Here is a 20,954-nt window from a genome sequence, read left to right as displayed (position 1 = left end):
TGACTACACAGGGTTTCATACAGATGGGAAAACGTTTAATTGAGGGGGGTCTGGGGGTCCTCCCCGGGAAAATTTTTGAGGAATGGTTATCTGAGGTGCAATTTGGGTTTTTTGTGTGCTTTAAACCATAAAATTTACGAGTCTAGTTCGATTATTGAGATTGTAGACATTTTAAGGAGAAAAGCCATACATTTTGTTATTATGACATCATAATTTTTCAGATTTCTAGGGGGGGGGGGGAATTTTGGCTGGGGGTGGGAAATCCCAGGGCCCCCCCCTCTGTATGAAACCCTGCTATATAATACAGGTGAGAGCTGATTTTACTAACGGTCAACTTTATATACCAACCCAACTGGACTGTGTGCTGAATGTGAGACTACATTGAACCAAGTGACAAGTGCTGACCATGCAATTAGTATCAGTGCTGTGATGATCGGCCATTCAGTATACAGGCAACTATAATAACACTATAATACTACCAATGCTGAAAATAGCTGACTATTATGCATGATGCGACTATAGTAAACACACACTAATGGGCCAATCACAACCACATGTCAATACTGGTCAGTGGAGGTTAATTAGCCACCACCATCTGACAGATTATAATTACATTGGACAGACAAGCTAATAGCGAAATAGAAATTGCCTGGACATATAAAATGAATATAGCTAGTCAGTCATTACTGATCTTGTGTCATTTATTTACCCGTATTACACTACACCACTTTTTATGTCATGATATATCGTAAGTGCTGCATGGAAATATATTACCGTATAGTGCGAAATTTTCGCTGATTTCATGGGAATTAAATCCACGAAAATTGTTCTTTAACATTATCTGCTATAACGTACAAAGGATTAAAGGCATGGCTTCCGGTAAGCAGTCATTCCACGAACATTGTGCACCGACATGCTTTTAGAGACCATTCCACGAAATATAAGTGCCTTGAAAATTCGCATTATACGGTATAATTATGCAAGCATAAAATAAGGCAAAAATGTTATGCGATGCAATTATCTTATTTCCTGATGCCGCGATTTCAATGAGGATTGTAGGCCTCAAAGGCATAAATAGCATTAGTTAGTATCACGCATTAATTTCTAGCACTACCGTGATCGTTTTTGTCTGTACGTGCATGTGATCGCATTCCTATCACTTGTGCAGAAAAACATGCAACAAAATTTGAAACCCTACTTTAGACACTATCTTATTATGCCTCGAGGCGTAGCCGCACGAGGGATACGGTAAAGCTGACTGTGTGTGTGTGTGTCTGTCTGTCTGTCTGTGTGTGTGTGTATTCCAGCTATAACTGCTCAACGGTTACAATGCGACGAAAACTAATAGCTTCTATAGGCTTCTAGCCACGTTCTCTTGGATTTTGATTCGTGGATTAGCAAACTAAAGCTTCTTTCTCGAGTTATGGCTAGTTTGACTCACATTGAAGGCTGTTGCAGTCTCTTCAGAATCTTTCATAGCATCATCTGTTCGCACAAACTTTCTATTCAACTTATGAGTTAGCCTTGCACTTAAGCGCTAGCTTTTTGTTGGCAACAAGAGTTAGAAAGAGCTGCTAAAGAAGCTAGCTATTTTAGTAGCCATTATTGATTGAACTTCAGACACACCCCTATTCCTGGATGTAGATCTAATGCGCATGCGCGCTTAATACCACGTGTAAGAGAATCCATTTTGCAGAGAATCAGCTTTGTTGATGTCCAGGTAAGCCACAAACCAACCTTTTCTGATAATTACTCAATTTATATTATTCGTTACTGTGTTTAATCAATTGCTAACACCTATTCTGTCAATTTGAAATCATAATTATTGCAAATTATTAACCTTTCTAATACTTGTGAGCGAAAGCAAAAACATGGCGAGAGGCATTAGCACAGCGCCAGCTTGAACACTAGTTACACACATTTTCTGGTTAGTGATGTCACATAATTATTAACATTCCTGAAAGTTCAACTCAACACAGCTCAACATGAAGGCTAAGGTTGTACTACTTTGGAGTTTGGCAGTCTGTGTGTGTACAAGTTTCCCATCGGTGAGTTATATACGAACAGCATATTAGTGTATAGAGTCTTCTCTACCTGCATGAACTATATTTGAGGATGTGCACTATAGGTATATATGCATGCACCTCTATAACTATCATAATTCACTGTTAGTCAACACTGGCTATACAGGTGAAAGCTGAGTTCATACTGACAGTCAACTTGGTCAACTACACCAACCCAACCGGACTGTGTGCTGAATGTGCTGTTTCACTGAGTAGTGTGACAAGTGCTGACCTGCTAGTACCAGTGTGCTGTGATGATCTACCACTCAGAAACATCAACTGTGACAACACAGGAGAGGAGAGATGTGACACCAGGTTCCGTTGGACCATCAGACTATTCGGTGCATCACTGGAGACAAGACCTGTCACTACACAAAATGCTGCCAACCCTCCCTACTTCTTCACAGACTGTTCAATATCCCCAAGTACTTGCCATTCAGTGAAATGAGCACAGCATTCGGTCAAGGTCTAACAGCACTACTGGGAGTAACACCCAATCCTCTACTTGTTTCAAAAACAAATTTTCCTTTCTGGACAGTAAGTTGATTTTCATTTCACCTATCAAATTACACGTTTTTAACTAATACCGTAAATGGGAAATTTTCGCAGGTGCAAATTTTCAGTATTTGGAAACCACACTCACCAATAGCTTTGCATGTGAAATATCCGTGCATGGGAGTTAACGCCAGTTTTGATAACTGCTCTGCCCTAAAAAAGCGAAATTGTGCACCTCACGAAAATTTCCCACTATACATGCAATATATGTTGTATACAGGGACAAATTCAGTTCTTCATTGAAGCCATTGATACTAGACTCCCAAACATAATAGACAGTCTGTTGATTAACCTGGGCAACCTCCAACTTGGAGCGGACTTCACAGAGGAGATGACGTTCACTGGATACCACAACATATTCGACATGACCATGAGTTTCAGAGTCGAGTGCTCTCCTGGTTTCTGTGGACCTGACTGTACCACCACACCTCAGAACAATCCACGAGTGGCAACATGTCAAGCTGATGGCACTCTAACATGTACTGATAACCGATTAGACCCTTCACCTCTTGTAGCCTGCAGCGACTGCCTCTACAACCTGGATATTACTACAGACTGCTCCACTTGTGTACAGACCAACTATGACCCAACTACTAACTGCACAGCCTGTCTTAACGTATTTGCTACACTAACAAATTGCATCCAGTGCCTACCCAACAGAGATCCCTCTACCGACTGCACTCAGTGTCTACCCAACAGAGATCCCTCTACCAACTGCACCCAGTGTCTACCAGGCTGGGACATCACCTTGGACTGTACTAGTTGCCTACCCAACAGAGACCCAGTCACCAACTGCTCCCTCTGCCTACAACCAGATAGGTTCACTGATACAGACTGCAGTGTGTGTGCTCTACCAGGAGGAGACCCAACAACACTCTGTCAAACATGCTTGGCCACTAACTTTGACCCTAACATAAATTGCTCTGAATGCATAAGTAATCGTGATCTCAGCTCCAGCTGCTCTACTTGTCTGCCTGGATATGATAGCAGCAGTGACTGTACAGTGTGTTTATCTGGACGAAACATATCCACAAGATGTACCACCTGTCTGTCTGGATTCACTGGCAGTAACTGTGAACCTGGTGAGTGCTATACAATACTATAGTCTACACAGAGTGTACTTATTTCTACTACAGACTCTTCACTAAGTGTGGGAGTGGTGGGTGGTATCGCTGGAGGAGTGGGTGGAGTTTTGCTGCTCATCATTCTAGTAATGGCCGTGCTCCTCATCCTACTTACAGTCCGTATCAGAAAGAGTGGTAACCATGACATCAGTACTGCTACTACTACAGGTGAAGCACTAGACACATGCACTAGCTATGCACTTGCTACATAATGGCTTCAGAAATTGTCATTGACCCAAAAAAATACACGAGTATATATATACATATATCACTGCTCAAACTATGATCACATACTGTATAGCAGGTATATTTCGAGGGTATAAATGTTCGCGGTTTTCGCGGATTGAGCCTGTACCGCGAAAATTTATACCCACGAAAATTTATAATAGTAGGCGTGTTCAGTATTATGAATTCGAGGCTAACGGTGTGGAGGTACAGCTGCATGTTGATGTGCGCATGCGCCAAAAGGCTGGAACTCAGACCACGAAAATAAAATCCGCGAAATCCTTTGTAATGGTCCATCCGCGAAAATTTATACCCTCAAAATATACCCGCTATACGGTATACTAGTCTGACCACTATAGGTTTAACTCCATACAGATCAAGAAGTTACAGAAGTTATGGAAATGAATCAAAATCCCGTGTACAGTATGAGTGCAACTGAAACACCAACTACGGACCTTGAAGCCATACAAACACGTGCTAACATAGTCTACGGGAAGAACACTGAAGCTAACCACACCCACCAGTACGAGACTGTGGACACACCCATTGAAATGAATCAGAACCCTGTGCACAGTGCAACCAATATTGAAGCTGGCTACTATAAGAACGATGGTCTGGGCCCAACAAGAAATGAGCAGCAACCGGAATACGATTATATTCAAGTGTGAAACTATCAAACAACTTAGAGCTTTATGTATACAGAAACAAGAATAAACATGTTTACTGTTTTATTACCAGTGATTTAATCTATATTGACTATACTGGGGGTCTACTAGCCTCGTTCTCAGGCCTTAATTTTCTCACATAGTAGTAGTCAAAACACAAATAGAAGGCAGCAAAAAAACGAGAAGACTAAACGAGACAAACCGAGGCTTAACTAACCCTCTATAATGCAGCTAAGTTAAATAAGCCCTCAAAGTCTCCGTAGCATGTGTTTCAGGTTAGCAGGCCATCTCTTTCTTACAGCCACTGCACTACGCTCAATACAGTACCAAACCAAAACTTAATATGGCCGGGTCACTCTTTTTACACTGATAATAAAGGCGCCATTCTAGAATAGTTTTAATAATCACACTGTTGCCCCAGTACCTTCAACATCTTCGATTTGGCATATAAGAATCAGTGATCAACAATTTTCCCCTATAATTTATATGAGGCCGGCACTTTAAATGAAGCATCAACTAAAGCTCATGAAGTCATAACCTCCTCAGTTCTATTTGTGGCGCTCTAAATTCATTAGACTTCCTACGATAGTGACATGCACCCACTCACCATTGTAAGGGTGAGGTCTCCCCAGAGGTCCCAGAGGTCCTTGAGTGTCGTCAGGCCAACCAGAGCAATCACAAACAGCCCCACCCACTTTACACTAGAACAGAGAAAAAGGAGTATTACAAACAATACAATGGACTAGCCTTGATTACAGGCCGTAAAGAAGGAAGAAAGGCTAGCTTTAGACAAAAAATATCAGTGTGTAGCATATGTTTACATGAACAAAAAGGTTCTCCCTAAAAGTTTATGCATAAAAAGGGTCAATGAATAATTAAGGCAAAAGAACCGGGGCTCACCTGAAGGCACATCCTATGAACATCCCTGAGAGTGACAGCCAGTACCACCACTCCATATCAAATGGTCTGTAGTAGCAAGAGAAGACAAGCAGTCAATAATTAGCACAGAGGATAGAGAGAGTGACTCACTCGTTTCTACAGTTGATAAATCTTGCCGTACAGAAAGAGGCGGCCATGATAAAGAAGATCAATGGAGGGTCTAAAAGTATGTACTGTGAGAGTACTAGAGTGCCCGTTTCACAGAGAAGCATGACACCGGCCAATAGAGCAGCTGTGGTCGAGCGGACCAGCTCCCAGACTGTGAGATAGCCTAGGGGCACTACTAGGAGGCCCAACACAGCACACGCCTGCACAGGGGGAGTACAAATACGGTGGTGACTATGAAGACTTAGGTATTATGATCAATGCTTACGTACACATCACTTAGAAATGTACATAAATATAGGTATATACGATTACAACATTCCAAACTCAACCTACGGCAGTGATTACACCCACACCTTGTTATCACCTAATCTACGAGAGTATTATAAATACTCGGCCTCTAACTAGTAACATACCAGTGAAACCAATATTCAGAGATAGTTTCAAACACGCTCTAATGCTGTACACAGAGTGTATGCACGTACCACTCTCATGCCGACGTAAGGAGTGTCCTTGTACTGCTGCCCTGGCTCCTCAAACTCAAAGGAACCGTTGTAGCCAGTGAGCACTCCAGCTACCGCTATAATCAACTGGTGGTGGGGGAGAGGGGGGCAAGAGTAAAGATTGGTTGTGTAGTGTAAGGCCAACAAAAAGACATAATTATTACTACATAATCTGTTTGGCCCAGAAAGTACATACAGTAGTAGCTATGGCAATGTAGTATAGCAGTGGCACATTACAATAACTATGACCAGCTATTGCGTGAGAATTACAAGCAAGAGGAATTAAAAACAATTATGGGCTACATACGATAAACTATGAAAGTGTAGCAGCAACAAGACTTGAATATTCATAATAAAATTATGTGGGAACGGAATTGTCAGTACTGTAACATTCTTCTCACAAGAGTTAAGCCACTAATTGTGCATACATACAGCATGTACAGACAGACAGTTGATTCAGAGGGGGAGACATGTATGGGTAAAGTATCACCTTGATCATGAAAGTATCATTGGCATTTCCTGTCGTAATCATCTATTTACAACAAGCTCCACACACCACTACCCTAAGCAAACCATGGCTCACCTTTCCCAGTGGAGGGTGGACATCAAAGAAGAACCTTCCTTGAATGTACCAGCTGGCGTGCTTACCAAAGTGGGTCTCATCCCACCTAAAGTGTGTGGAAAGTGTGTGGAAAGTGTGTGGAAAATATATCACCAAACCATAAACCATACAGAACCATTACTGGTATATAATCATTGTGGAATATTCTATAGTCTCAATTGAGTAATACAACCTTTCTACACAGCCTAGCTGAATATCAATCAACAAATTCCAAATACTTATTGTGAGGGTGACTTACGCTACATGGTACGGCTCGTCTATTTTATACAGTCTAGTTGCTATGGACGCCAGAGTGATGACAGCCAGTCCAACATAGTAGGCCACATCTGAGTCATTTAATGGAGAGCTATAGAGACGACCACAGTAATGTGAGGAAGACGGTACTCCCAGGTCCGGAGTCTTGGTAACAGGGGAATCCGAGTTCGAGTGATAGTCTTCACTCTGAGGCTCTCTCTCTTCAGGGGATGCCATAGAGATGGTTGCTAGGGGGTAGGTAATGATTTGTATGAGGTTGTGGCTGTGTTGAAGCTTGACTTGATAGATGGTCTCTAAATGACTTTCAGTTATCTTTCTGATCAGAAAACAGAGGTGTGGCAGGGTCTATTTACAGCCATGTGGCTACTTTAGCCCGTCTCGTTGACTAGCCGCACACAATCTGAAACCCAATTTTTTTTTATTACAACGTAAGGAGCAAACATTTCATAACTTGAACAAGACCCTTTTGCTGTTGAGAGGCGCCTAGGCACTTCTGAAGAGATGGCAGCTGAAACTGTGAGTTAACAAGTAAAAACCAAGTTCATCCATAAGCTAGGAACCCACAGCTACCTTTGGCACGCCTCATCCACCCAGGCCAACACTGCATCATAGATATTATAAATTACTTATAGTATCTATGACTGCACTGTAGAATATATCCTCTGTCTTTGACAGCAACCTCATGCACCCCACCCCCTCATGCAGCCCATCCTCCACTCTTACTACAGAAGCTCCTGCTCCTGGAGAGTGAGATTTGGTGAGATCCGTAGTATATTCGTTGCTAATTAACTCAGTCGTCCATTGATATTTGTGTACGTCTTCTTGCGCTTGCAGCTCTTGCACTGAAAGGTATCGAGTACGAGTACAAACCTGTTCATCTGGTACAAGATGGCGGACAACAGGTGTGTTTACGATCATCCAAACAAATTTAGACGTCTGTGTTTGTTGATTTTTCATTATCGTTCAGTTTGCAGACTCCTACAAAGCTTTGAACCCTCAGTGTGTGGTGCCTACCTTGGAGATAGACGGACTAGTCCTCACAGAGTCTGTACGTTAACTGCTCATTTATACTATATCACGTTCATCCCCTCACCCACCCAGCTGGCCATTATCGAGTACCTTGATGAGACGAGAGGCCCACCGTACCTCGTTCCCCACGGAGACCCTGCCAAGAGAGCACGGGTGAGGTGACCATTCATTGGAATGTATACTGTTGTCTTACATTATTTAATGATCGATATTCATTTCTCATGTCAGGTCGATATCCAACAACATTGCTGCTGGGATTCAGCCAATACAGGTGTAAAATAATCTGCTCCTGCTGTTTATATTGGATTTGCAATTTCAGAACCTGAGGGTGCTCAAGTATGTTGGGGATGAAAAGAAATTTGAGTGGGGCAAGCACTGGATCACCAAAGGATTTGACAGTATGGTGGTTCTCTAATGTATACAATTGCTTGCATGTTGATAAATGGTTTGCTCTTATTTCAAAAGGTCCTTGTAGTCCTTTTTGTAACTTTGTCGTCTCACCTCGCTATAATGTAATACTGGTTAAGCAATTTCTAGGAACAGTTGCAGCTTGTGTATTTGGTTGTGATAGGTTATACCATACGCTATACTATTTCTGTGTAGTAGGATTTCTTTCTAAAGTAGTGTTCATCATTTTCACAGGTTTGGAGCTGGTGCTTCAGAAAACGGCAGGGAAGTACTGTGTGGGGGATGAGGTGAGTCTGTATATTAGTAACCAACGACTACATGTAGCACCTCTCTCAGGTGACGATGGCTGACCTCTGTCTAGTACCACAGCTCTACAATGCTAACAGGTAATTATGTACACGAAATTCAATATTCCTTGCACTTGGATTCTATAGTGATCGATGTAGATCTATAGCTATAGCTCCAATATTTCAATTGCTACCATCTATGAATAGTATCTGCTAGCTGCTTTACACAACCTTTTATTTTATCCTTTTCACCTCACCCCCCCCCCCTCCCCTAGCTAGATTCAAAGTTGAGATGAGTGTGTACCCGACCATCACTAGAGTGTGCTCTGCCTTGGAGACTCTGGAGGCCTATCACAAGTCACACCCTGACAACCAGCCGGACACACCTCCAAAGACATAACTAGTGACTGACTATACTGACTGTCCATATATTATTATTTTTGACATTTTAAGGTTTTAATATGTTGTGATGTTGTGAATGTGAGTCAATTGTGAACAAAATCAAGAATGTAAGGAAACTAATCGTGATCATGATTGTTCATTGAGTCAGCAATAAAGCTCTAAAGATAGGTTAGAGATCCTTGGAACACCTCTTGAAATCCACAGTGACACTGCAAGGAAGGTGTGAGAGACATAGAAGATGGCCGCTTAAACTATCAGGGTATAATGAATGTATCAATAGTTTACAACTAGAATCTAGTAAGAACTATAAATGCTCATGATCAGTCAATAGTAAACACACATTCATGTACTAGCATGGTCTGACGTACATAGACCCTACATGCACCCGTTCACCCCTCTCCAGCCCATCCTCCACTTGTTTGACCCCAGCTCCTGCTCCTGGAGAGTGAGATTTGGTGAGAGGGTTAACAGTCTAGCTACCTAATAATTACTGGTCCACCCCCTAGACATGGTCAAGCCCACGGCCCCTGTTTCAATGTTATCTTGTTCAGTGCAGCTCTTGCGCTAAAAGGTATAGAGTACGAGTACAAGGCTGTTCATCTGGTGAAAGATGGTGGACAGCAGGTAATTAGTAATTATGATTTATGTTAATTATGAGACTTTTTTGACAGTTTACAGACTCGTACAAAGCTTTGAACCCTCAGTGTGTGGTACTTACCTTGGAGATAGACGGACTAGTCCTCACAGAGTCTGTACGTTAACTGCTCATTTATTACTATCACTCACATTCATCCCCTCACCCACCCAGCTGGCCATTATCGAGTACCTTGATGAGACGAGGGGTCCACCGTACCTTGTTCCCCACGGAGACCCTGCCAAGAGAGCAAAGGTAAAGTGGCCATTGTAAACACTCACCTCATCCCCCACACAATACTTCCCAGCCGTATTCTGAAGCACCAGCTCCAAACCTGTACGTAAATGTGATTAAGAAACAGGTTTATCGATCATTACTACGCATACACAATCATAATGACTGTATTAAAACTGAACTCACTGTCAAATCCTTTGGTGATCCAGTGCTTGCCCCACTCAGATTTCTTTTTATCTCCAACATACCTTAGCACTTTCAGATTCTAAGATTATAACGTGGTAGCTTAATTTAGCAAACATAAAATTAAATCTTACCTGTATCGGCTGGGGATCCCACCAGCAATATTACTGGATATCGACCTGACCTGATAAAACACAGTAAGTGAAGCTTTCAGGCTATGTATTACATCACTGTACACATGCATGCATGCAGAAGACTATGAGCTGGACAAAAATGGAGCGAGACCCATACCACCTATGGAGACAGCAGAGGAGTGGTAGAGCTCAGGAAAGAATTGAACGGGGATAGCACTGAGCTGTAAGGAAAAAGAGAGCCAGAGAGCAGGAGAATAGAGAAGACCTATATATGTACAGAAACTACAATCTGAATGTGTAACTAAGTTTGTTGTGATTTGTGTTTGTATTACATTTTTATAATAATCATGCAGCATATGATCAGAACTCAAGGAAACTACATAATAATACACACTAGCAAACACATGCAGACAGCTACCATAGACTTTGGCACAAAAACATTCAGTGCATTGCAGTTTATGTCAACAATGAAAGAGGGCAATTTAAGTCAACAAGTTATACATACAAATGGGGTACGAGCATAAACTAGTATATAAATGCTATCACCACTACTGACACACTTAACAATAGCGTGCGAGAATCTAACAAGCTAGCTATGGAAAAGTTACTAGCACTTATTCTTCTGAGTCTCTTTGTAAGTGAATATTTTACGGCTGTATGTATATAATTATGTATACACAGGGAGCAGTAACAAGTGAGTTCATACTGACAGTCAACTTGGTAAACTACACCAACCCAAGCGGACTGTGTGCTGAATGTCAGAGACCGCTGAATACAAGCTATCCTACAAACACAATACCAGTGTGCTGTGATGAACTACCTTTCAAATCTGGCAACTGTGACAACACAGGAGAGGAGAGATGTGACACCAGGTTCCGTTGGACCATCAGACCATTCGGTGCATCACTGGAGGCAAGACCCCCCAGTATACCCAATGCTGCCAACCCTCCCTACTTCTTCACAGACTGTACAATGTCCCCCAGCACTTGCCCATTCAGTGAAATGAGCACAACATTCGGTCAAGGTCCAACAGCACTACTGGGAGTAACAGACAATCCTTTACGTGTTTCAAAAACAGATTCTATTGTGTGGACAGTAAGTTCACGTTCAATTCACCTACCATTTTTAAATATTTTATATAGGGGCAAATTCAGTTCTTCATAGAAGCATTGGATAGTGGACTCCCGAACATAATAGACAGTCTGTTGATTGACCTGGACAACCTCCAACTTGGAGCAGACTTCACAGAGGAGATGACGTTCACTGGATTCCACAACATATCTCACATGACCATGAGTTTTAGAGTCGAGTGCTCTCCTGGTTTCTGTGGACCTCACTGTACCACCACACCTCAGAACAATCCACGAGTGGCCGAATGTCGAGCTAATGGCACTCTAACATGTACTGATAATCGATTAGACCCTTCACCTCTTGTAGCCTGCAACGACTGCCTCTACAACCTGGACACAACCACTAATTGCACAGCCTGTGACACAAGCTACATGTATGACCCAAACACAAACTGTGCTTCATGCTTGGACTCTACTTTCAATCCTCTCAATGGCTGTACATCATGTTTGTTGGAATTTTATGATAAACTAACAAACTGCACCCAGTGCCTACCCAACAGAGATCCCTCTACCAACTGCACCCAGTGCCTACCCAACAGAGATCCCTCTACCAACTGCACTCAGTGCCTACCAAGCTGGGACATCACCTCAGACTGTACTAGTTGCCTACCCAACAGAGATCCAGTCACCAACTGCTCCCTCTGCCTACAACCAGACAGGTTCACTGATACAGACTGCAGTGTGTGTGTTCTATCAGGAGGGGACCCAGCAACACTCTGTCAAACATGCCTTTCTTCTGGGAGAGACCCGAACAACAATTGTACCTGTAAAGACAACTATGATGAAAGTACAGATTGCTCCACTTGTGTGCCTGGTTGGGACAGTAACTATGACTGCAGTGTGTGTCTCACTGGGAGGAACATGTCCACAGACTGCACCACCTGTATCCCTGGTTACTCGGGAGAAGAGTGCCTACTAGGTGAGTACCATGATGTATGCTCAAATTGTGGCCTACCTCAAATAAGAGGCTTTCATATTGTTATAAGCCATCATAAAGATTACCATTTTAGAGTCATACAAAATTATAGTCTCAATGAAAGTTAGAAAACACTGATCACAATTTGGACATACGGTATATATGAGGGGTGAGTAGTGCCAAAAGGAGGATGTTTTTAGGAGGCGGGTGTTTACTTGCTGGCGGTGGCTTAACTTCGAATGTGGCGGAGGCGTTTGTTGACTCAATCTACGGTGGCGGCGGCTTAACCTCGAGATTACGGCGGTTGTTTACTTGGTGGAGGCGGCTTAACCTCGAATATATTGAATAAGATAATGTTGGACCACTTGACCTTTAACTAATTAAAGTTATCACCAGTACAGACAGTTGCTCTAGCGCTGACCTGATATCAGGCTGCGAATGGTCTCGAGGCTAGCACAGGAGCACCCTCTGTTTCTCTATTAGCTAAGGTCTATTTCTCTATTAGCTAAGGTCAAGTGGTTCTAACCTCATCTATATTCATTTTTGCCGCCACCAAGTAAACACCGCCGCCTCCTAACACAGCAAATTCGTTTTCTTTTGGCACTATTCACCTCTCATAGGTATAATTATGCATACTTTCCAGAGTACACACAATCACAAAATAAATAATAATGTGCTATGCTATTTATACACTTGCAGATCTGTCAGTGCCATCTGAGATAAGTGCCACCTCTGGAGGTGTGATTGGTGTGCTACTGCTCGTGATACTCACACTAGTAATGATCATTGCTATACTGGGGGTATATATCAAAACAAGAGGAAAAGAGAACTCATTGGACATAGGTATACCATGGGGCACCAATTAATAAGCAAACTATACTTTCACTTACAACATGTATATTATATATACAATTTACATGGCATAAGAGAAATTCAGGCAATAATGAAATGGAAAACTCAACGTACTAAATATCCACCCACACAGAAACAGCCATTGAGGTGGTAGAGAATACAGGGTATGGAGTGGGCACTCCTGGCAGGACTACAACTGGTGGTATTGAGCTGGACCTAGGGTATAGTGATGTAGCAGCAGACTCCGGCAAACAGACTGAGCAAAACGAAGACAAAATTGATGAACAATCTTCTGTCTATTCCTACATATCTTAAAAACGACTGCATAGTAACTATATAAGTTGTTTTATATTGCTCTTTGAGGACACACCGTGTGCAGTAACTGAAATACCAACTATGCACTTTAATTACAAATACACAACATTACTGCACGTACATCTATATTAGACATTGTACAAACAAGCTGTAACTGAATCATAAGCAGCAGTTTTGAATCCAACTATATAGAGTGGTTGGTGATATCACATGATTAGTAAGAGGTGTCACTGAGTGTACTACGCATGTATAGCTATATATAGGACTGGCATGAAGATTACGTTGTACTGCTTTGGAGCTAGAACATCTGTATATATATGTGCACATTACACATCAGTGAGTTGTCTTTCACCTATGTAAAAGCCCACGCAAAAGTGTAGCGTAACTATATATCGATATATATAGGTGCATATTGATATATATAGGTGTGTGCATGCTGTCAGTGAATTTCATCAACTACACAAACCCAACCAAAACTCATGCAGGAACTTACATAGCAAACACAACTTGACAGCTATCATAAGACTTATGGCTCTATTTTAATGAATACAGTCAACAGTGCATGGAATCTTGATACATACATGCAGTGCATTGAAGTTTATGTCAACAATGAAAGAGACAACGTAAGCAACTGAGTTATATATACATGGAGTACGAGCCTGATCCTTCACACTTATAGTATAAATGGTATCACTATTATACTGACACATTTATATATAATAGCGTGTGAGAAACTAACAAGCTACATATATGGAAAAGTTACTAGCACTTATTCTTCTGAGTCTCTTTGTAAGTGAATATTTTACGGTAAAGAACAATTGTATATGTACATGTATACACAGGGAGCAGTAACAAGTGAGTTCATACTGACAGTCAAGTTGATCAACTACACCAACCCAACCGGACTGTGTGCTGAATGTCAGAGACCTCTGAATACAAGCCATCCTACAGACACAATACCAGTGTGCTGTGATGAACAACCATTAAAATTTGGCAACTGTAACAACACAGGAGAGGAGAGATGTGACACCAGGTTCCGTTGGATCATCAGACCATTCGGTGCATCACTGGAGACAAGACCCCCCAGCATACCCAATGCTGACAACCCTCCCTACTTCTTTAAAGACTGTACAATGTCCACCAGCACTTGCCCATTCAATGAAATGAGCACAACATTCGGTCAAGGTCCAACAGCACTACTGGGAGTAGCACCCAATCCTCTACCTGTTTCAAGCACACATTTTACTGTATGGACAGTAAGTTCACGTTCAATTCACCTACCATTTATAATTATTTATATACATGCATGCATGCATGTAGGGGCAGATTCAGTTTCTTATAGAAGCCGTGGATAGTGGACTCCCGAACATAATAGACAGTCTGTTGATTGACCTGGACAACCTCCAACTTGGAGCAGACTTCACTGAGGAGATGACGTTCACTGGATTCCACAACATATCTCACATGACCATGAGTTTCAGAGTCAAATGCTCTCCTGGTTTCTGTGGACCTCACTGTACTACCACACCTCAGAACAATCCACGAGTGGCGACATGTCAAACTAATGGCACTCTAACATGTACTGAAAACAGATTTGACCCTTCACCTCTTGTAGCTTGCAACGACTGCCTCTACAACCTGGATATTACTACAGACTGCTCCACTTGCGTACAGACCAACTATGACCCAACCACCAACTGCACAGCTTGTCTTAACTTATTTGATAAACTAAAAAACTGCACACAGTGTCTACCTAACAGAAATTACTCTACCAACTGCACCCAGTGTCTATCAGGCTGGGATATCACCTCGGACTGCACTAGTTGCCTACCCAACAGAGACCCAGTCACCAACTGCTCCCTCTGCCTACAACCAGACAGGTTCACTGATACAGATTGCAGTGTGTGTGCTCTACCAGGAGGGGACCCAGCAACACTCTGTCAAACATGCCTTTCTCCCGGGAAAGACCCAAACAAAAATTGTACCTGTAAAGATAACTACGATGAAAGTACAGATTGCTCCACTTGTGTGCCTGGTTGGGACAGTAACTATGACTGCAGTGTGTGTCTCACTGGGAGGAACATGTCTACAGACTGCACCACCTGTATCCCTGGTTACTCGGGAGAAGAATGCGTACTAGGTGAGTAAAGTATATTTTATATTGTGGCCTGCCTCAAATACTACTTTTCGTAATGTAAAATGTCATTTTAAAGGACTAGTCTCAAAAGAATACACTGCATGATCAATTTTATTTAAAAGTACACAAACACACCAGAAATTACAAGCACACACCAACAACACGTTTGGAGGTTTGTGATAGCACAATGAATGATATACTTACCCTACACCTGCAAATCTATCAGTGCCATCTGAGATAAGTGCCATCTCTGGAGGCGTGATCGGTGTGCTACTACTTGTGATACTCACACTAGTAATGATCATTGCTATACTGGGGGTCTACATCAAAACAAGAGGAAAAGAAAACTCATTCAACATAGGTATGCCCTGGGGATCAAACTACTTTCACTTACAACGTGTATAATTACATAGGAGTTTGGTCCCCTTAATTGATGCGTAAACTACATAAGCATTAATACTGCAAGAATTAATTGTACAGCAAATACATGTACTGAATATCCCCTCCCACACAGACACAGCGGACATTGAGGTGGTAGAGAATACAGGGTATGGAGTGGGCACTCCTGGCAGGACTACAACTGGTGGTATTGAGTTGAACCTAGTGTGTAGTAACGAGGCAGCAGATCATGGGAACCAGCCAGAGGAGAATGAAAACGAACAATCTTCTGTCTATGACTATGTGATATCTTAAAATGACTGCATACATGCTACATGCACGTAGTGCTACTAAATACTTTAAGAGGACACACCAGTAACTGAAACACACTATCACAACTGTGCACATGTTATGTACTGTGTTTGTATGTATATATATCACACTTCTTATGCTACTTAAGTCATTATGTTAAAACTCAGAAACTGCACACTATAATTGTATTGTCCAAGTGGCTATCAACCTGATTTTCACATTATGTAATTTCATGAGTACACATCGCATTGTAGTTATATTAACTGTTACAATAAAAGAGACAATGTAAGCACCTTAATTAAGTCAACTGTGTACTACAATCACGTATTTAAACACTAGGGATATGAGTATTAACATATGTAGCTATATCACTACTAAGACCTGTTAGTACCCAATGCCCCTACACCTGTCGGTTGTCAGTTTCTCTCGTTGTTCTCGTATACATGACAAAAACAGGTGTAGTCTACAGCAGTTGGCATAAAATATGTATGGTCTCGACCACTAAGTGATCGAAAATTAATTGAGCCACACCTTATTGGCTGCTTAAAGTTTCATGAACCACAGTGACAAACAAACAAGGCTAGAACAGAGAGCAGAGAGATAGCTAGGTCTATAGGCTTCTGTAAAGAATGGCTAAAACAACACTAATTGTGATCATTGCAGTTGCTCTATTTTCTGTAAGTTACTGCAATGGACTGCATAATTATAATACATTGCATGTAATGCATGTAATTCAATGGACAACCACAATACTCTACATTACTGCAGACTGCTGTGAGAGCTGAATATGTACTGACGGTCAATTTTATCAACTACACCAACCCAACCGGATTGTGTGCTGAATGTGCTGTTCCACTGAGTAATGTGGCAAGTGCTGACAACTTAGTACCAGTGTGCTGTGATGATCAACCATTCAGAAACACCAACTGTGACAACACAGGAGACGGGAGATGTGACACCAGGTTCCGTTGGACCATCAGACCATTCGGTGCATCACTGGAGACAAGACCTGTTAGTGTACCCAATGCCCCTACACCTCCATATTCCTTCACTAACTGTAATGGCCTGTCAGGAAGTACTTGCCCATTCAGTGAAATGAGCACAACATTTGGTCAAGGTCCAACAGGTTTCGTCGGGGTAGCAGCCAATCCTCTACCAGTAATACCAAAAACGACTGCATGGACAGTAAGTTAAGCACTGAGTGGTTGGAATTGCTTATTTATTTATTACACAGGGAAGGATTCAGTTCTTCATAGAAGCCATTGATAGTGGACTACCGAACATAATAGACAGTCTGTTGATTGACCTGGACAACCTCCAACTTGGAGCAGACTTCACAGAGGAGATGACGTTCAATGGATTCCACAACATATCTCACATGACTATGAGTTTTAGAGTCATGTGCTCTCCTGGTTTCTGTGGACCTGTTTGTTTAACCACATCTCAGAACAATCCACAAGTGGCTGAATGTCGAGCTGATGGTTCCATAACTTGTATCAATGACAGACTAGACCCTGAGGCAAGCTGCAACAGCTGCTTGGACTCAAATTTCAACATGGATACAAACTGTGAAACTTGTGCTAAGCCAAATTTCAACAAAAACGAAAACTGTATGAGCTGTCTGCTTGGTTACGACATGGCAAAAAATTGCACACAATGTCTACCTAACAGAGATCCCTCAACCAATTGCAGTTCATGCTCCCTCTACCAACTGCCAGTGTCTACCCAACAGAGACCCCTCTACCAACTGCATCCAGTGTCTACCAGGCAGGGACATCACCTCGAACTGTACTAGTTGCCTACCCAACAGAGATGCCTCTACCAACTGCACCCAGTGTCTACCAGGCTGGGACATTACCTCAGACTGTACTAGTTGCCTACCCAACAGAGACCCAGTCACCAACTGCTCCCTCTGCCTACAACCAGACAGGTTCACTGATGCAGACTGCAGTGTGTGTGCTCTACCAGGAGGGGACCCAGCAACACTCTGTCAAACATGCTTGGCCACTAACTTTGACCCTAACACAAATTGCTCTGATTGCATAGGTAATCGTGATCTTGGTTCCAGCTGCTCCACTTGTGTGCCTGGTTGGGACAGTAACTATGACTGCAGTGTGTGTCTCACTGGGAGGAACATCTCCACAGACTGCACCACCTGTATCCCTGGTTACTTGGGAGAAAACTGCCTACTAGGTGAGTACCATGCACGATAAATACGCAGAAATTGTGGCCTCCCTCAAATGAGCATGTGCATGGTACTTCACTGACCACAATTTGAGTATAGAAATTACAAGCAACAAAAGGTGGAGGTTTATGTAAGATAACACAATGAACACTATACGTATCAAGAGTTCACAATAAAAGAGAGACGGTCTCGAACGTAGCATTACCTTGCATCAGATGTATTTGGAAAGTAACGCGACTTCCTGCTTGGTAACTGACCGATCTGAGTGCCAGGAGCCACCACTTGCCTCGAGGCAGCAAACACATTGTAATTGCCAAATTGTCATTTCGATCAAGCGTTTCAGGCAAAAAATCACGTTACTTTCCGAATACATATCTGATGCATGCTATATATACGTACGATATTCTCTCTCTTTTATTATGAACTCTTGATGCTATATACGCTACATGTATATGCTATACACTTGCAGATCTGTCAGTGCCATCTGAGATAAGTGCCACCTTTGGAGGCGTGATCGGTGTGCTACTGTTTGTGATACTCACACTAGTGATGACCATTGCTATACTGGGGGTCTACATCAAAACAAGAGGAAAAGAAAAATCATTCGACATAAGTATGCCCTGACATTAATTACCGTATATGCTTGATCAGAGGCCGTGGCTACTAAATGTTTCATTTTGATGGAAGAGGAGGCTACAATTCGAGAGAGGCCACTGTTCAAGAGTGGTGTTTAGTAGCCCCAGCTAATTTAACAACTTTTTTGTCATCAAAAGTTCTTTCACCTGCATAAACTCGAACTCTGCCATGAAAAAGTCTTTATGAAGCACTAACAAGCTGCTACCTATAGCTACATGTAGCTAGCTGCTAGTATTAATATGGCTGCCACGTGCAGAAATGCTAGAGTCAAAGTTCACTGAGGCTACTATTTGAGAGCGGCTACTAAATCTTTCATTTTGCTAGCAAAGGAGGCTACTATTTGAGAGTGGCCTTTATAAGAACGGCCTCTGATCTAGCATATACGGTAATTAGCATTTACTTACACCAAAAGAAATCAGACAGAGTCCCCTTGATGTATAAACTACTTACGCACATGCATGGTACAATTCATTAACTACTAGATATACAGCAAATGACGTCTACATGTATGTACTGAATATCCCCTCCCACACAGACCCAGCGAACATTGAGGTGGTAGAGAATAAAGTGTATGGGGTGAGACCGGGCACTCCTGACACGAGACAGCACACCACAACTGGTGGTATTGAGCTGAAGCCTAATCTAGTGTACAGTAACGTAGCAGCAGACCATGGCAACCAAACTGAGCAAAATGGAGACCCCTCTTATGAACAATCTTTAGTGTATGACTACGTAATACCTTGAAAATGACAATACTATGCATGCACTAGAAAGAACACACGCACTATAAGCACCTCATCTGTTTACCACGCGATAATAACATTTACCAATAACTATACAGTTAAAATAATGACTACACATGCAGGGTTTCATACAGATGGGGAAACGTTTAATTAAGGGGGGTCTGCATGGGGGTCCTCCCCGGAAAATTTTTGAGGAATGGTTATCTGAGGTGCAATTTGGTCTTTGTGTTTGTTATAACATAATTTTTCAGATTTCTAGGGGGGGGGGATTTTGGCTGGGGGTGGGAAATCCCAGGCCCCCCCCTCTGTATGAAACCCTGCTATATAATACAGGTGAGAGCTGATTTTGTACTAACGGTGAACTTTATCAACTATACCAACCCAACCGAACTGTGTGCTGAATGTGAGACTACATTGAACCAAGTGACAAGTGCTGACCATGCAATTAGTACCAGTGCTGTGATGATCGGCCATTCAGTATACAGGCAACTATAATAACACTATAATACTACCAATGCTGAAAATGGCTGACTACTATGCATGACGCGACTATTAGTAAAGACACACTAATGGGCCAATCACAACCACATGTCAATACAGGTCAGTGGAGGTTAATTAGCCACCACCATCTGACAGATTATAATTACTATACAAAACATTAGACAGACAAGCTACCTATTAGTAGCGAAATAGAAATTGCTTAGTAATGATATATACTCGCTCGCAGTATCGGAAAGCAACTATATTATAGCCTATAGAGGACACATAAATGAATAGCTAGTCAGCCATTACTAGTCTTGTGTCATTTATTTACACTTCGCATGTATATACTAGCTACACCACTTTTTATGTCGTGTTGGAAATAAACGAGCATAAAACAATACGTTTTGGTTAATTTTAAAGTTACAACATAATTATTATACATGATGCAATTATGTTATTTCCTAACGCTGCGAATTCAATGGGGATTGTTTCACGGATTT

The 20,954-nt window shown here is 42.0% G+C and overlaps 6 protein-coding genes and 1 long non-coding RNA gene across 10 annotated transcripts in view; 5 read left to right on the top strand and 2 right to left on the bottom strand.

Annotated features, from left to right (window-relative positions):
* LOC135348794 (protein O-mannosyl-transferase 2-like) overlaps positions 1-20,954 on the bottom strand; it is an 81,492-nt gene that overhangs the window by 33,023 nt on the left and 27,515 nt on the right. The window contains exons 1-6 of one of the 2 annotated variants that reach the window (XM_064547138.1): positions 7,040-7,446; positions 6,763-6,847; positions 6,162-6,266; positions 5,662-5,879; positions 5,533-5,598; positions 5,240-5,333 (exon numbers count right to left, since the gene is read on the bottom strand). The exons of the other annotated variant lie outside the window; for it this stretch is intronic. Of the exons in view, the coding sequence (XP_064403208.1) occupies positions 5,240-5,333; positions 5,533-5,598; positions 5,662-5,879; positions 6,162-6,266; positions 6,763-6,847; positions 7,040-7,272 (801 nt within the window). The 5' untranslated portion in view covers positions 7,273-7,446. Of the gene's footprint in view, positions 1-5,239; positions 5,334-5,532; positions 5,599-5,661; positions 5,880-6,161; positions 6,267-6,762; positions 6,848-7,039; positions 7,447-20,954 lie in introns of those variants that run through there. 2 annotated transcript variants of the gene reach the window in all.
* The window catches only part of LOC135348804 (variant-specific surface protein VSP4A1-like), a 39,232-nt gene continuing 20,477 nt past the window's right edge, over positions 2,200-20,954 (top strand). Inside the window, exon 1 of the mRNA XM_064547157.1 lies at positions 2,200-2,600. Coding sequence (XP_064403227.1) covers positions 2,508-2,600 — 93 coding nt within the window. The 5' untranslated portion in view covers positions 2,200-2,507. The remainder of the gene's footprint in view (positions 2,601-20,954) is intronic.
* On the top strand, positions 7,468-9,259 carry LOC135348928 (maleylacetoacetate isomerase-like). 2 transcript variants are annotated; one of them, XM_064547322.1, is made up of 10 exons: positions 7,468-7,572; positions 7,762-7,813; positions 7,891-7,958; positions 8,024-8,104; positions 8,158-8,243; positions 8,314-8,356; positions 8,405-8,483; positions 8,728-8,780; positions 8,830-8,879; positions 9,060-9,259. In XM_064547322.1, exons 1-10 carry the CDS (start codon positions 7,558-7,560, stop codon positions 9,178-9,180), a joined length of 648 nt encoding a protein of 215 aa, XP_064403392.1. In that variant the 5' UTR covers positions 7,468-7,557; the 3' UTR covers positions 9,181-9,259. The 2 variants fall into 2 exon arrangements, with proteins under 2 accessions (XP_064403392.1, XP_064403393.1); XM_064547323.1 differs by having other exon boundaries at positions 9,056-9,259.
* LOC135348956 (uncharacterized) lies at positions 9,240-11,330 on the bottom strand. The gene is made up of 6 exons (XR_010398824.1): positions 11,188-11,330; positions 10,525-10,588; positions 10,368-10,417; positions 10,237-10,315; positions 9,551-10,150; positions 9,240-9,391 (listed from the first exon to the last, which is right to left on the bottom strand). It is a non-coding gene; the product is annotated as an uncharacterized LOC135348956 (long non-coding RNA).
* Positions 10,919-13,676, top strand: LOC135348824 (multiple epidermal growth factor-like domains protein 10). The gene is made up of 5 exons (XM_064547182.1): positions 10,919-11,001; positions 11,049-11,462; positions 11,510-12,416; positions 13,113-13,256; positions 13,399-13,676. Exons 1-5 carry the CDS (start codon positions 10,963-10,965, stop codon positions 13,578-13,580), a joined length of 1,686 nt encoding a protein of 561 aa, XP_064403252.1. The 5' UTR covers positions 10,919-10,962; the 3' UTR covers positions 13,581-13,676.
* On the top strand, positions 14,228-16,664 carry LOC135348899 (delta-like protein D). 2 transcript variants are annotated; one of them, XM_064547281.1, is made up of 4 exons: positions 14,228-14,369; positions 14,423-15,720; positions 15,944-16,078; positions 16,232-16,664. In XM_064547281.1, the coding sequence occupies exons 2-4, from the start codon at positions 15,012-15,014 to the stop codon at positions 16,408-16,410; spliced, it is 1,023 nt and encodes a 340-aa protein (XP_064403351.1). In that variant the 5' UTR covers positions 14,228-14,369; positions 14,423-15,011; the 3' UTR covers positions 16,411-16,664. The 2 variants fall into 2 exon arrangements, with proteins under 2 accessions (XP_064403351.1, XP_064403353.1); XM_064547283.1 differs by having other exon boundaries at positions 14,228-15,720.
* On the top strand, positions 17,037-20,082 carry LOC135349230 (uncharacterized). Its single transcript, XM_064547739.1, has 6 exons — positions 17,037-17,084; positions 17,176-17,592; positions 17,642-18,017; positions 18,100-18,600; positions 19,062-19,205; positions 19,764-20,082. Exons 1-6 carry the CDS (start codon positions 17,037-17,039, stop codon positions 19,970-19,972), a joined length of 1,695 nt encoding a protein of 564 aa, XP_064403809.1. The 3' UTR covers positions 19,973-20,082.

This window comes from Halichondria panicea, chromosome 15 (assembly GCF_963675165.1).
Source record: "Halichondria panicea chromosome 15, odHalPani1.1, whole genome shotgun sequence".
NCBI classification, from domain to species: domain Eukaryota; kingdom Metazoa; phylum Porifera; class Demospongiae; order Suberitida; family Halichondriidae; genus Halichondria; species Halichondria panicea.
Note: the sequence above shows the minus strand (reverse complement) of the source record. Positions and strands in the feature narration are given on the sequence as shown.